General features: G+C 36.0%; 1 protein-coding gene across 2 annotated transcripts in view; it reads left to right on the plus strand.

Moving 5' to 3' along the window:
• The window catches only part of LOC148312608 (tolloid-like protein 1), a 54,277-nt gene extending 38,428 nt beyond the window's left edge, over positions 1–15,849 (plus strand). For both annotated transcript variants that reach the window (XM_088276015.1, XM_088276024.1), the window contains exons 2-15: positions 643–817; positions 2,389–2,415; positions 2,942–3,153; positions 4,911–5,118; positions 5,589–5,797; positions 6,604–6,739; positions 7,400–7,495; positions 8,437–8,642; positions 9,789–10,017; positions 11,177–11,372; positions 12,908–13,112; positions 13,207–13,336; positions 13,576–13,763; positions 14,526–15,849. In XM_088276015.1, the coding sequence (XP_088132141.1) occupies positions 2,958–3,153; positions 4,911–5,118; positions 5,589–5,797; positions 6,604–6,739; positions 7,400–7,495; positions 8,437–8,642; positions 9,789–10,017; positions 11,177–11,372; positions 12,908–13,112; positions 13,207–13,336; positions 13,576–13,763; positions 14,526–14,806 (2,280 nt within the window). In that variant the 5' untranslated portion in view covers positions 643–817; positions 2,389–2,415; positions 2,942–2,957 and the 3' untranslated portion in view covers positions 14,807–15,849. The remainder of the gene's footprint in view (positions 1–642; positions 818–2,388; positions 2,416–2,941; positions 3,154–4,910; positions 5,119–5,588; positions 5,798–6,603; positions 6,740–7,399; positions 7,496–8,436; positions 8,643–9,788; positions 10,018–11,176; positions 11,373–12,907; positions 13,113–13,206; positions 13,337–13,575; positions 13,764–14,525) is intronic.
• Positions 15,850–17,146: the final 1,297 nt, after the last annotated feature.

Here is a 17,146-nt window from a genome sequence, read left to right on the forward strand (position 1 = left end):
GTTTGGTCCTATTGCAGAATGTGACCATACATTTGTATAACGACGCAGTGACGTTTGGTCCTATTGCAGAGTGTGACCAGACATTTGTATAACGATGCATTGACCGTTTGGTCCTATTGCAGAGTGTGACCATACATTTGTATAACGATGCAGTGACCGTTTGGTCCTATTGCAGAGTGTGATCAGACATTTTGTTTAGCAATGCAGTGACCGTTTGGTTCTATTACAGAGTGTAGCCAGATATTTGTATGACATTTGATAGTCCCAAGTATTAACAATAAATATGCGAATCGCACACTGCAATATATCGTTCCAAACATTTTTAATTTGTCGCCAACGGAGGTTAGAGGTCAAAATAAAATATGGAACAAAGGCAAAATAAAGGAATGGGTAAATGATCAAGAGTTTATTCTATGAAAATTGTGAAATGGTTTTTATTCTTAATTTACTCTCTCCTTTTTGTGTGTATATTAGGTTAAAAAAGATAAAAAAAAAATAATAAAAAATATGTAAAAAGAACTCCACTGACAAGACACACAAAGTGGCTTGGTGGGTCTCTGCAAAAATAAAATTTTAATTTGTTTATAATTGTTCTTTAAAAAAAATGTGTAACAATGCAGTGACGGATTGGTCCTTTTACAGAGTGTGACCAGACGTTTGTGAGCAGTGGCGAGGAGGAGGGCGGCGCCTTCTCCGCGCCGGAGCTGGTGAACCCGGGCAACCACTCGCGCCAGTGCCTCTACACCTTCTTGGCCGGCCCTGGCCAGCGTGTGGAGATCGTCTTCACGCAGTTCAACCTTCGGGGCACGCCGCAGGAGTGAGAATATATAATAATAATAATAATACCCTTATTTATTGTAACTGCAGACAGTTGGTAGAAATCCATATTGAATTGTTGGGTAATATATCCAAAATAAAACCAGGTTTTTGTTGTATTGAATTCTACATTTATTTATGTATATCTTAATACGTGACGCGTTTCGTCTTCTTAGGACGTTATCAAACACGATAATGTCCTAAGAAGTGTTTGATAATGTCCTAAGAAGACGAAACGCGTCACGTATTAAGATATACATAAATAAATGTAGAATTCAATCCAACAAAAACCTGGTTTTATTTTGGATATATTACCCAACAATAAAATCCTTATCCGCACCCCAATGGTGCATAGGGCACTATGTCATATAAACGCATTGTTATCTTGATCGTTTACACATTAAAAGGTGATCAGACCTCTGCTTCAGGTACCAGTCCATGGTAATATTGAATAAATATTACAGTGAAAAAATCACTTATATTTCATTTTACCCCCCTTGGGAATCGAACCCGCTACCGTTCTGGGGGTCCCGGGTTCGACATCGCGAGTAGGTGCCATCTTTCTTCAATTACACCTAATAATAGAGGGAGCAAACGCCAGAGGGCCCACACCGCGAATATCTTTGCGACTTATACAAGTACATGGGCTGTTCGAAGTACTTATACTAGTTAAAGAAGGTTCTGCTCAATATACCGGAATGGCGAAGGAGGTGTCATTTGTTGCTGCAGACCAATCCAAAGAATTGAGACAAAATAAGAAGATATTGATATCTTAAGTGGATGAAGAAGAATGTGGTATTTACAGGGGTTATTTTTACTTACCATAGGCTGTTATTGCTATGCTATTACCATAGGCTGTTATTGCTATTATTTACCATAGGTTGGTTGGTTTAAGTGATCACTGTATACACGTATAACATTCACCTTAAAAAAAAGGAACACCCCGAAAAGTCTGGGTATTTACAGGGCTTACTACCATAGGCTGTTTGTTTTAAGTGATCATATTTTTTTTAATGAGAAATTCTCAAAGCCTCTATTTTAGGAGGCTTGTCTGCAAGAAGGATAGTAAGGATAGGGAAGATAAATGTGAAAAACACATCACAAATACCCAGACTAATTGAAAATATTTTTTCTTAATTTATTTTGCAATCGCCGGGAATCGAACGCGACGCCAGTTTCGCAGTTGAGCGTCTACACAACTACGCCACGGCGCATGTCTAAATTTACCCATTCTATCCATGATCCATCATCAAGCACTCTACTCAAATTTTGGAAGTTTTATTTATACTTTATTTGACGCCTTCTTGCACATGCTAGTTCTCAGCACCATCTATAAAAATAATAATAAATTTGGATAATTTATGTAGCGCCATTTTCGTAAAATACTGCCTCTAGGGCGCATATCTATGTTTGAGTTGAGAAAGTTTTTTTTTAATTAGTAAAAACCTTTTTGAAATCGCAAAAATAATGTACCTGCTTAAAATTTGAATATTTGAATATCATATAATCGAAATTAGTAGTCCTATTTTAATTGAATATTTTTTTCTTAACAATATAAAATTTATTTTTCAGTGGTGCAGCCGTGGGGGAGTTACCAGGGTAAGTTCATATAATGTTTATCGATTTTTTAAATATTCATAATTATTTATTATTTTTCAACCTCAGACTGAAAAAAATTAAAAAGCTGTTTATTGCAAACACTTATCAAACAAAACAGTTTCTTGGCAAACATCTCTCGAAGAAAGCTGTTTCATGGCAAACCGCCTTCAAACTAAGCTGTTTCATAGCTAACCGCCATCAAACAATGCTATTTTATGACAAACCGCCATCAAACTAACCTATATCATGGCAAACAGTCCTCAAAATAAGCTATTTGATTGCAAACAGACTAGATGTCTTTTCAATGGCAAAACGTCGTCAAACAAAACTGTTTCATAAAAAAGGTTATCAAACAAAACTGTTTCATGGTAAACCGCCATCAAACAGCCATGAAACAAACCTATTTCATGGCAAACAGCTATCAAGCAAAGCTGTGTTTGATGGCAAATAAAGCTGTTTGATGTCAAACATTCATCTAATAAAGCTGTTTCTTGGCAAACTTAGCTTCATGTCTCTTATTCCGCAGATGCACGCACGAGTACATGGACGTGTACTCGGAGGCGGTGAGCGGCGAGGCGGCGGAGCTGGTGAACAGCCCGTTCGGGGGGCGCTACTGCGGGCCCATCCCGCCGCGCCGCCGCGTGTCGCTGCACCGCGCCGTGGCGCTCTCCTTCTTCACGGACAAGACCTACACGCACCCCACGCTCTTCCAGGGCACCTACCAGTACATCAACGACTGTGAGTGATATTATCTGGTATTATCCGTTAAAACAAGTTTGGGCAAAAAACTTTTTCATTCCTTTCGCCAAAGATATTTAATTTGCTGCCCGAAACCATGAAGATTTCCAGTAGTGATCAGGTCTTTAAGAACAGTGTCCGTCGATGGTTGCTTCGCATTGGAAGGGACAAGGTAGAAATTTATTTAATTAAAGTCCAGGTGTAATTATTTAATTGTAAAACCTTTAAACTGTAAATTATTATTCTACATATCTCTTGTATGTAATGTATATAACCTAATAATAAAAATACTAACTTATAATAATAATATTAAAAAATAAAAAATAAAATTGTATTAACATGTTAGTATTTCGGCTGAACACAGGCCATCCCTAAAGAGCCGTAATACATATAGTAAATGTATCTATGAAATAAATATGTATCTATGAATGTATCTATGTATCTATGAAATAAATTAAATAAATAAATTGTCTGCATGAGCGCCATACTGCCAATTTGCCCAAGCTTGTACGAATACTAGAAGGGCCAGCTTAACCTTCGGACTGCATATACTATATTTTCTAATTTCATTAATTGATTCGGCAGTCACTTTGTGGTAAAATCTATCCATTTTTAATTGATGTTTTACTTAGTAAATATCACTATTTCTTAAAATCTACTGTTTGTGTGAAAATGTGGTTAAAATGGAGCATATGATTGAATTTTTTTGAGAGATAATAATTTGGTGCAGAGAAGATAGGAACTTTGAATTGTATAGCTAGGTGTGAATATATGGTTAAAATTTAGCATAACGGTGTTTGAAAATGATGCGGAATGCATCGAAACACGTGTCACAGTAGATTTTAAGAAATACTTGTATTAACTAAGTAAAACATTAATTAATAACAATATTTTCTCTTGAAGCTATTTAATAACAATAAAAAATTCTGAATTAGTTTAAAGGAAATTCTATCATTATGATAATCTAACTAGAATTCTGTTGCATTTTTATTTTCAATGATTGCTTGCTTATTCTTTGAATTCATCTAAGAATTCCTCTTTTATTATTTCTATAATAAAGCATAGATGATTTTCAGTCTACTAATATGTAGTCTCATAAAAGAGGTATTCTTAGATGAATTCAAAGAAAAATTATACAATCATTGAAAAAAAAACTTAACAATAATCTATAATAGCTAGATTATTTTAGTGATAGAATTTCCTTTTAACTTTATCAGTATTATTTTTTATGTATTAAATAGCTAAAAGAGAAAATATAGTATTTGCATTAAGAAGGTTTATCTGGCCTTTCTAGTATTTGTACAAGCTTGCCTACGTTATCAGTAATAACTCATCCTAATAAATTATATTTCCAATTTCAATGATAAATAAAGTTAAAAATAAAACGAACTCCCTCCTTAAACACTTGCAGAATGCTCTATTCGAGGGGTAACTGGTTATTTCAAATACTGTATCATTAAATATTATTTGTACTGACAAATTATATTGTAATTTAAAAACAGTACATAAATAGATTTTTATAAAGAGTTATAATGAGATAAAAAAAAGGAGGTTTCATTGTATGTTTTGCTTGTCAGCTGTCATCGGGATAGATCTGGTCTTAATGAATCGATCATTAAAGTGGTACATCTCTGGATCTCCACGGATTCAGATCCACTGATTCACCTCTATTGAATACAGTATCCAATAGATAACCAAAAACTATTGAAAGATACAACTTTAATGGGAAGGTTTACAAGTATATTGTTATGTTGCAGCGGAATACCACGTAGGAACAGCTGTAGAACAAGCAACGTGCTCCTTCACCGTTCATGAATCCAAGAGAAGGAAAGGAGCCCTCCTGTCTCCCACCTATCCTGGAGCCTACCCCAAGGGCCTGACTTGCGCGTACCAGTTCCTCGGGCGACCTGGACAGCGAATTCGCATAGAGTTCCGAGACTTTGATCTGTTCTACGGTGGTCCTCAGTTAGTATTATTGTATTTTCTTCTTCTCAGTCTCAGTTCTCATTACTGAGGATTGTGACCTTATCGAAGCAATGACTCTTCTCCAGCTATCCATTGACTGCGCTGCACGTAGCACTCCACACACCGAGGTGCCGCTGCTGTCTTAACTTGATCGGTCCATCGTGTGGGGATCTTCCTCTCACCTCTCTTTCTCTGTAAGCTACCAATCACAACCAGTCGTTCCAGGCTATACTCATCGCCACACTCAACGTATCCAAAGAACTGGAGAATCCGTCTTGTACAGAGTCTTGTCATTGGCCAGAGTCAAGCCATCCAAACATGTAACTCCTCACGAATGGACTCACTGGTGCATCTAGCTGTCCATGATATTTGGAGCATGCGCCTCCAATACCACATTTCAAATATATAAATTTTTACTTGGGATGATTAAAGTCTAACATGTTAACGAATTGATTATTTTTTTATTCTAGTTGCCCATTCGACTATGTTCGGGTGTATGACGGGCCGGATAATTCATCAGCCCAAGTGGGAACGTACTGCGGTCAGCAGAGGAACCTTGTGCTCTACTCCAGCGATGAGAGGCTGCTCGTTGTCTTCTACACACTTCCCAGAACTGCCAACACACAGAATAGAGGGTTCAAGGGGATGTTTGAGTTCTCCGAAAGTTTTGTTAAGCTTGGTAAGTTTAATTTGTTCATTTGTCCGCCTCCATAGTTTATTTGACCTGTTGGAGATCCCAGATTCAAGGAAGATATCATTTACTCTAATATTTATTTATTATCACTCTGGACTCTTCCACGATGATCACCTTTTATGTCTTCAAACAGGTGCCGTGGTGTAGTTGAGTAGATGCTCGACTCCAAAACTAGCATCGCGGGTTCTATTCCCGCCACGTGCGAATAAACTTTAAATTATTTACTTGCAATTGGTCTAGGTGCTCGTGGTGTAATTTTCATATCCACCTTCCATAGGATAGCCTTATTATTTTTTATGCAGACAAGCCTCTAAAAGTAGAGGCTTTGCTGGTTATTGTTTTTTTTTTTATGTATAATAAATAACGATCAATATGACAATGTGTCAATGTGATGCAGCGCCATATACACCATTAGACAGAGATAAGGGTTAGAAGTGTAAGAAGAAATGTAGATAAAACAACTAATGATAAATACTCTCCTTATTATTCATCGTTCACTTTGTGTAATACCACTTTAAAAAACATTACTTCATGACTACCGGTTTCAGAAAAGTAGAAGTCTAAATTTGACCTGATGATGGAACGATTATTACCGTACCATACCACAAAGTATACCACATTAATTTGTGGTAAACATTGTGGTATGGTAAAATAATTATTATTAACAATACTTATACAAAATAACTAATGATTGCTCACTACAACAATTGAATCTTGCAAAATCTAAATGGATAACTTTTGAAGTGTGATTCAGATCATTAAAAACTAATGTTTATTTTTCTTATTTTCAGATTTTATAAGTAAAAATGATGCAGAACACATACGAGGATCAGAATGTGACCAAAAAATCCTCAGTAGAAAGGAGTCGACGGGTTTCGTTTATAGTCCCAATTATCCTTTTCCATATATTCCAAAAATTGTTTGTAGGTAAGTTCTTTTTTGTTTAATTCAAATGTTTTTTGTGCAAATCAACTAATACAAGAATAAAATACAACAACTCTTTGTGTTAAATCAACTATTAATGTGGTTATTTCCTTCTTATGCTTGGTGTAGGCTTTGTGGCCTGTTTTTAAGAGGGATTAGCTTCCTACGATGTCTATTTCCAGCTGTCAGTCCATCTCTTTGGTGGTCTGCCGGAAATTGTCTTCCTCAGGGTTGGCCGTACTGTGCAACGTGGGGGAGTCTGGATGGTTCTATTCTCCTCACTGTCTCCTTCGTTGCCTTCCCCATCTAATGACATCTTCAATCTCGCATATTTCTTTTATCCTTGTGTTCCTTATTCTGTCTCGTAGACTCTTAGAAGATATGCTCCTAAGAGTCTTCATTTCTGACACACTTACCTTGCGTTCTTATTTTGTTATTTCCACTTTAGTTTTACTTGACTAGTGACTGGGTTTCAGACTGGTGATGATGTCAGGAACAATGAAACTTGGTCACTGGTCAAATAAAATATAAATTGAAAAAACAATTTAGTTGTTGTTTTATCATATAAAGTGCAGTTTCACTAAGAAACGTCAGTAGAGAATTTAAATGTTATACAATAATATCATTAAATAACATATACTAACTCAAAAAACTTGTTTTTAGATATTTCATTTATGGTATGCAAGATTCTCAGCATTTGGAAAGAGTGCGGCTGGAGTTTGTCAAATTTGAAATACCAAAGGGAGAAAAAGCAGGAGAGTAAGTATTATCTGTATATAATATAAATATTACATGTTTGTGTTTAATACTTTCTGTTGGTCTAAGTGTGTGAATAGTTTAATGGTAGCGGTGTGTATACTGTTGCTTCCATGCTGGTCTAGTGATTGTCCCGAAAAAGATATGAGTGTGTCTCGAAATTATAAAAATGTAAACTAACTGTACCTGGCCAGGTAGCCTAGCAGTCTGGATAAATGGAAAAGAAAGAAAAGAGAAAGCATGCACTTCTAAAAAGTTTAATTTCACAATATATACAATATTTTATCAGCTGTCAAGAAGCACACTGCTGCCATGAGCAATGTTTAGTATTTTATGTTTTGCCATTACATTCAAAATATGGTAAAAAAAATGTTTTTTCCTGTCACAGGTATATAAGAACACATGTGTATTCGAATGCAACATTGTGTCAATATTTCAAAGTAATCAGTTGATAACAAAGGAATATTTACATTTTTATTTATATACATAGATGCTAGTACACATTCAATTGAAATATCAGATTTTTAATAAATGTTTAACTAAGTAAATAGTACTATTTCTTAAAATCTACTGTGACACGTGTTTCGTCAAGATGCGGAATGCATCGAAACACGTGTCACTGTATATTTTAAGAAATAGTGGTATTTACTAAGTAAAACATTAATTAAAAATGGATAGATTTTACCACTAAGTGACTGCCGAATCAATTAATGAAATATCAGATCATAAACCTAATGCTTTAAATATTATTTTTTGAAATATTTTATTACATAGTTTGATTTTTAAATTGTTTTGTAGTATGTAAATGGTTATATATATTTTTTTAATAATTTATTAGCGTAATAAACTTTTGATAAATAAAAAAAAAAGTGCTGTACACCACTGCACATATAATTTTAATAAAATTAAACTTATTCCATTATAATTCTTAAATAATATTCTAGGTCAGGGGCAGCGTGTACCGATGGCTACTTGAAAGTCTACCTCAAGGGCCAGGAAGCATCCGACTCGTATGATAAGTTTGACATGGACTTGTGTGGGGAAGTGGCGCCTCCTATAGCGGTATCAGATGGCCCGAGACTGGTACTCGTCTTCTCTTCAGGAGATCTCTGGGGCCGAGGATTCAAAGCCAAATACTCCTTTGAAACTGGTGAGAAGTTCCGACATTCCTTTTTCATTTAACCCTTATTCGCATCAAATTGCTCGTACACCGCCAGACAAATTGGAGAGGCTTGTCATAATCTAGAAGCTTGGAGAGCTAGAGATAGATCTCCAATCGAATGTATCGACCAGGTGAAAGAGATCACAGGCCTCTCCATTGCGGGAGCTCTGCACAATGCAGGGACCAACTGCGGAGTGTTGTTCGAGGTTCCAGAGGAAATTAACAGGGGGGTCACAATCCTCAGCAATGAGGGAATCGTTCAGAGAAGAAGACGCATCGAATAATGCATAGGGCGGTGCATTGTATAGACACAATGTTTTCTTAAATGTTAATTACATAAAGGCAATGTGATGAGTTATTAATTTGGGGTACCAATCTAGGGTGATTTTAAATATATATTAGAGTGAGAAATTACTTATATTTATTTTGACACCCATGGGAATTAAACCCGGAACCTTTGGCTTTCTCTAACGCACTAACTAATATACATGTACTACTGAGCAGATGCAACTAAGTTCTGAATTACAGCGACAAAAGATTTATATTTTTAGATAAAAATGTTTTGTTTAAGTATGAGGATTTCATTATCATATGTGAGATCCTAAATCATTTTTCATTGGGGTTAAAATAATTATCAACTTCTGAAATAAACTGAAATATTTTTTATTTGCTGGCCTTGACTACTATTACAAACGCATTGACTGAGCAGTGTAAACAATTTCAACTTTACTATTGGACTTTTATTTCTTGCAATTTAAGCATCATCAAACTGGTTGTCAATGTGTGTCGTCAGAAAGTTTATATTCTTAAAATAAATTATGAGTATTTGTTACAAACAGAAGTAAAGTTTAAAAGATGTACACTTTACATATACTGCCATTGTAAAACTGTTCACCTTTGAGGAATTTATTCTAATAAAATAAAAGGATATTATCAAATATGAAGATATAATACCTAACTGGCGAAAATGATATTTTTTCAGGAAAGAGTCAATACATATTACAATATATGTACATATTTTAAAATCAAAAGTATATTTGAAACTTGTGATAAACGGGTTATCAATGTGATGCGTGAGTGTTTTGTATTCTCCTTAAATTTTGCCACTCAACAAAATGTTTGGTTCGTTTCTAGAATACCGTATCCCGGGGACAGCAGCACCGGATGGCTCCTGCTCATTTACCTACCGAAGTTCTTCCCGCAAGAAGGGAGAATTCAACTCACCTCGCTATCCTTCCAACTACCCATCAGAAACTAACTGCACATACATGTTCCACCCTACTCCAAATGAACAAGTCACCATTGTGTTCGAACACTTCAAAGTTAAAGCGGATTCAGTAAACATCACCACAGGAGCATATGGGTGAGAATTTCCAAAATTTCTTTCAGCACAAACTTAATTAAGCCTTGCCAGTTAACAAAAAAGATAAAAAGGCATTATTTTTTAAATAATGTCTAACATGAAAAAAAAATCTTTTTTTTATTAAAAAAAATAGAAAGCAATGTGTTTATGTCAAACAATTTTCTAAAATATCGATTTACTACAATATACGGAATCCGGAGAGACTAATTGACTACGAATTTATCAAAGAACTTCTCTGGATTTGTCCTTTTGATGAGGTTTGCTCAGAAAAGTCATCAAGAAAACCTGAACTGTTGTTACACATCAACAAACCATATTTTCCATGTGTAGAGTATTTGGTAATAATTTACCATTTTGAACATGACAATGAAAATAGTTTTCTAAAATATGGATGTAAATCAAATTGTAGTAATACAATACACAGAATCCGGAGAGACTTATTGACTATAGCAAAGATCTCGTCTGTATTTGTTCTTTTGATAAGGTTTCCTCAAAAAAGTCATAACGGAAATAAAGTCAAAAGGAAAACCTGAATACATAACAACAAACCATGTTTTCCATGTGTAGAGTTTTTGGATTTTTTTCCTGTTTCGGTTCATTTCACCAATGGGCTTGACTACACTAATTGTGTTTCATCTTTTATTAATCTCCGATTCTTCTCCATCTTAGTCCTCATTACTGAGGGTTGTGACCCTTGTGGAAACAATGACTCGTCTCTAGTTATCCCATTACTGCGCTGCACGTAACGCTCCAACCACCAAGGCGCGTACTGCTTGGTTAACTTGATCGGTCCATTGTGTGGGGATCTTCCTCTCCCTCTCTTCCCCTCCAGGCTACCAATTACAACCAGTCATTCCAGGCATTTCTCACTGCCACGCCTAACTTGCTAAAAGAACTGATGAACTGAAAACCGTCGTGTTCAGACATTGGCCAGAGTCAAACCGTCCAAGTGTAGTTCCCGACGAATCAACTCATTGGTGTATCTAGCTGTCCATGGAGTTTGGAGCATGCACCTCCAACACCACATTTCGAAAGCGTCAATGTTTCTCCTTTCTGCTACTTTTATGGTCCATGTTTCAGCAGGATAGAGAAAAATGGAGTGGACCAAACTCCTGACGATAATACTGGTTTGTTAATTTTCATTTTAAATCATTTCCAGGCCCCTGACTTGTTACGAGGACTGGGTAGAGGTGTGGGGTGTGGGGCGCAACGACTTGACCCCGCTGGGTCGGTACTGCGGTCTGACAGCCCCTGGCCCCCTAGTGTCCCCGCGGGGGGCCATGGGCCTCGCAATCACGCTACACGCTGACGGAGATGGAGTGGCTAGCGGGTTCAAAGCGCGATACAACTTTGAGGTAAAATCTTATACATAGAAGATCCACGTCACATACTCATTACATTAGTTATCACAATATGTACAAAAAAACTACCAAGTTCAGGGTTGACCTAGGATAGGCACTATGAAACATCAATCGTTCTGCAGTAAATCATAACTTTTATTTTATTTTTTATTTTAATGAAATAATTTGCAAAGCCTCTACTTTTAGTAGCTTGTCTGCAGGTAGGATTGTGAGGATAGGGAAGTCAAATGTGAAAAATGCACATCACAAACACCCAGACCAATTGAAAATAAATATTTCTTGAATTTATTTTACAACTGGCGGGAATCGAACCCGCGAAACCAGTTTCACAGTCGAACGTCTATTCAACTACGCCACGGCGCCTGTCATTAATGTAACTACCTTTCAATATTCATGAATAAGTTTTAAATAAATTAATTGCTAATATGATATCTAAAAACTCTTTACCTACAATTCAAACTGACAAAATTTCTCTGAACTGAGTGTTGACATTGTAATGAGTTAAAATGTAACTTGACATCTGTGGAAATATCCCAAAGAAAAATATTATTTTGTGATAACATTGAACCATGTTGATCTTGGTGGCTGTCCCAATTTGAGAAAATATGTATATCTGGGATAGTAACATGAGTGTTTTCTTTTAGAGAGTGAGAAAGATGCACGGGTTTTTTGCAGTTTCGGAGTAATCACATATTACATTAAATATGTCCTATTCTTTGAACTTTAATGAATAATTTAATATCTTAATGGTTCATAATTTACTTATAAATATATCTGTTATTGTAAAAAAATTAATGATTCTCAAGAGAATATGTATATCACTGTGCAATATAATCACCTATGTATATAAATAACAACTCCGCAATGAATTTATAGAGTTTATCGATATGTCTTTCTATGTACGGAAATATAAGGTGTTTTTTTAGAGGTTTGTTTTTTAGACTGGCAACATTGTTTTTACATACTGTCAATTCATACGCATTGTAGGTTCGGTGAACGGGTCGAAAACAATATTCAGCTTGATCCTCTTCTTCAACGCAAAATTTTGTTCGCCGATGAGGCATATTTTTAGTTAAATGGCTATGTCAATTAGCAAAATTGCCGAATTTAGAGTGGAGAAAACCCAGAAGCCTTTGTCGAGACGCCCTTACATCTATTAAAAGTCACTGTTTGGTGTGCTTTATGGACAGGTGGAATCATTGGCCCATATTTTTTTTAAGACGATGCCGGCCAGAATATTACGGTCAATGGAGAGCGTTACAGAACTATAATTACTGACTTCGTACCTCAGTTGAATGACATTGATATGACAGAGCTGCTGTTTCAACAAGATGGCGCAAGATGCCACATGGCGAGTGCCACCATCAATTTACTGCGGGAAATTTTAATTTGTTTACCTCTAAAAAAACACCTTAAGCAGGGGTGGTACAGTTCATTAGTTGAGCGCAGGTTCCTTATTTATTGTCTTAATAGGTAAAAAAAACATGCATATCTGTTTAATTTAAACATGGATATCTCTCGATTTTCAGGTAGCCAAGTCCATCTTTGGAGATTGTGGCGGTAACATGTCCGGCATGGAGTATGGAGTGATCACTAGCCCCAACTTCCCCGCCAACTACGATGGGCCCGGGAGAGGCTTGGCTTCGAAGACATGCAACTGGTTCGTGTCTGTGAAGCCCCAACACAAGATTTTGCTCAATTTCGAATTCTTTGCCGTGGAAGGGGATCCTTTAGGTAACTTTTGATATATGAGCTCTTAAAAATGTAAAATGGGTACTATGGTAATGTGTTTTGAAGAATGAGTGGTTTATTCACATGTATATTTTAGGTCGTGGTTGTCCAGCAGCTGTGGTTCGATTATGGCACGAATCAGCGGGTCCACCAATAGAACTGTGCGGTGAAAAGGCGCTCACCGACAAATGGCAATATATTACAGAGACAAATACACTGCGGTTAACGTAAGTGATTTATTTATTGTAACTGCAGACAGTTGGTAGAATTCCGTATTGAATTGTTGGGTAATATATCCAAAATTAAACAAGGTTTATTGGATTGAATTCTACATTTATTTATGTACATGTTAATACGTGACGCGTTTCGTCTTATTAAGACATTATCAAACACTCCAAGTGTTTTTCCAATTTTGAATCCCATCACTGGTTATTTATTGTAATCTAATAAATTGATATAATTTCAGATTTATATCTGCAGACAAATCAGCAGGTGCACAGGGTTTCCGAGCGGTGTGGACGGAAGTCAAGGAAATAAAGAATGATGATTGTGACCAGTTTACCTGCCTCAAGTCATCTCTGTGTATTTCTGACAAATTGGCCTGTAACAGAGTAGATAATTGCGGGGCAGATGACAACAGTGATGAAACTAATTGTAAGTTTTAATATTTAATAAAAGAATATTATAAGGTGACATGCAAATTTTAGTAGTAATTAACACGTTAAACGCCATGGGGGCCATCGGTGACTTCAATCAAGAGCTATATTCAAAATGTCTAGGTATTTCTACTCATTTGGTATAAGAGCGATATTCAAAATGTCTAGGTATTTCTACTCATTTAGTCTATAGAGCTCATTTGGTATAAGAGCTATATTCAAAATGTTTAGGTATTTCTACTCATTAGGTCTATAGAACTCATTTGGTATAAGTGCTATATTCAAAGTGCCTAGGTATTTCTACTTATTTGGTTTATTGATGCTTAAGGACAGAAAGAGTATTTTTACATTCTGCGACGTCATTTTAAAGTCAGATAGAGAAAAAATATATATTTCATATTTAATGTTTTTATATGAATATTATGTATCAATCTCTTTGTTAAGGTCTTAACTATATGTACATAATTATCGAATCCCGTCGCTAGCGGTCTTCTTTCTTCTTATTTCTTTATGTACCCTCTGACCTCAACTGCTCTGGATATAGGGCTCTTCCCCTTCTTTTTCCATTTCCTCCGGTTGGTTGCTGCTTTAAGCCAGTTTTTACCCCCCACAGCCATTATGTCGTTGGACCATCTTATTTGGGGGTGGCGATTTTACTCCAGCGGTCTGCAGGCGTAAAAAACAGCCGTCCGAAATGAGTTAAAAGTGACAATGATGACTGCGCAGAACTTACTTACTGAGCCGCAGGTAACTGATTCAGGTCCAAACTTGGGGAAGAACGAGAGCCCCGCGGAGACGGACTGGAACGCGGTGGGGATGTGGTGCGGCGCGGGCGTCCTGTCTGTGGTGGTGGTGATGATCCTGTGGTGCCTGGTGGACGGGCGGCGGCGGCGGCGTCGCTCGCGCGCGCGCCTGCTGCCCCCGCCGCCGCCCCCGCGTCCCCCGCCGCCGCCGCCCCCGCCCGCGCACCCGCGCTCGCCGCCGCCGCCCCCGCACTGCGACCCCTGCGGCGAGCGCCTCGCCAACGCCGACACCGTCTGACACCACCCCTAGTCCTAGTTGTCCCCGATCAAAGCTGGCCACTCTGCCGACTCGCTTCGACAACCGAGGACGCATTTACAAACGTTATTCAAATATATGTTGCGGTGCCTCGTATCCTGTAGTTGAAAATATTTCAAAATATATCGAGACAGTCGACAGTTTATTTTTTTAACACATGTCATTTTTTAAACCCTTAGGGCGCTTGTGCACTACACGGAATTTTACTGTCCGGCAGTCCGTTTTTTTCAAATAAAAGCGACTACGACAGTTTAGCGCACTGATCCAGTTTACGCGCACCATGATCGCACACCGATCCAAAGAAAGATAGACAAGTGCACAAGCTAATCATCTGTTTTTTCATGATAATTGGACTGCCGGACAGTAAAATTCCGTGTAGTGCACAAGCACTAGTCCAATGTCGAATGGTCGATGGTCCGACATCAATTTTTCCTTAGTACATAGATCCAATGTCAAATGTCATTTATTCATCATTAGTATTATTTAGTTTTGATGAAAGCTCACATTTCTACTGTGTCTATTACAGCAGTATGTGGAGCAAAAGACAAATTAATTTTTGTCCATTGGAATATGTAACTATCTACCTGGATTTTCTTTTGTTTTTTTGGGGACCGGAAAAGGTTAATAAAATAATCATAAAAGTAAAGAAATAAAGTATTCACCATCGGAAATATTATGTTACACCCATTGCAAAAAATTACATCGCTCTGCCCATAGAGGCCAAAAAGTGGAAAATAATAGATGAGGTAGTTACATCTACAACTATTATAGCTAAAGAATCGCAGCACTCGTCACAGATCGAGCTTGCAAATTAATTTCAATTCAGTCTGGAATACTTCTACTTACCACAAACATTGTCATTTTCCTGCGTTTACAAACTGTAAAATTATTAATAAATCATGTAAAGGAGGAATTCGTTGTATGCCATTGTTACAACTAATTTCATCAAGTGTTAAAATGATTAAAGAAAACGCTTGTTTTTTACCACTCGAGTTTTATTATAGACTACATGTTTCAGAAGTTAAACTTCCATCATTCAGGTCTGTATCAATGATGGAAGTTTAACTTCTGAAACATGTAGTCTATAATAAAACTCAAGTGGTAAAAAACAAGTGTTTTCTTTAATCATTGTAACATGTCTTACCACAAAGTTAATGCCGAAACAATAAATAAAAAGTGTTCAAATATTTTTTTCTTTATCGATAAAGTAAAAAATATGTGATTAAATTTTTTTACTTTTAAATGTCATTTAGCCAGGAGAGCGACAATATTTGTACCCTTGTTTATGATACAATTTTTTTTTTACAACCAAGTTGCCTATATTCATGTCAAAATGTCTCTAATTTCAAAACATTTTCAACTTCAGTATATTGGAGGTACCTACTGCAAACCCAGTAATGATTTGCCATTTATTTTATTGTCATTATATATTTTATTTTCAATATTTTATAATGTTATACAAATAGAAAGTTCTTTGACCTGTCCTTCTAGTATGAAAGTTTTAATGAAATATCTGTAAAAGAAGTTGTATAAATATGAGAATGTTTTTTTTATAATGTTTTAAAAGCGGATTTATGAATAACCAATGCCGTAAATTTCCTAAAAATTACGAAGAAAATTAAATCCATAAATGTTTAAAAAATTCACATCTCAAATATACAGATTCATTAGATAAAACTCGCTAATGGGCAGGTCAACAGTGTAGGTACATTTTTTTACTTGTCCATATTTATATGTATTGTATTTAAGATATCAATGTGGTAACATAATTTGATGAAATGTTCATTTACTATTATAATATAGGAAACTTTTGTGTTTTAAATAACTCACCTTTATTGCACTAATGCAGAAAATTTTCTCGACATAATAGAAATTGTTTGTGTAAATGCCACACTCCTCGTAATAAAAATTCTACCTTTATAAAAGTAAATAAAAATACAGTAAATATTTCCACTAAAAATTATCATAAATGTAGATTTCTAATCTCAAAAGTGCACAGGGTTTCCCATATTATTATATAGTGAATAAATAAGAATGGATATTATTTTAAATCATAGATTATGTGGGTATCCCGCATGAATAATTATTATTGTATACAATTTTGATAAATTTGTAATAGAATTTCACAGGATGAAATTTTTTATATAACAAAAAACAATATATTGTCCTATTGTATTATACAATTTCCTGTGTTTTACCTATTTACTGTAAGTTAGTTTGTGGAAATGCTGATTTTATAAAAGTTTCATTAACTCACGATTATTGTCAATGGATATTTCAACTCTTCTGTACATACTAATCCCTCAATCTGATAAAATAATC

Source organism: Brachycentrus maculatus, unplaced genomic scaffold, assembly GCF_059751285.1.
Source record: "Brachycentrus maculatus isolate JH-2025_06_01 unplaced genomic scaffold, ASM5975128v1 h1tg000037l, whole genome shotgun sequence".
Taxonomy (NCBI): Eukaryota; Metazoa; Arthropoda; class Insecta; order Trichoptera; family Brachycentridae; genus Brachycentrus; species Brachycentrus maculatus.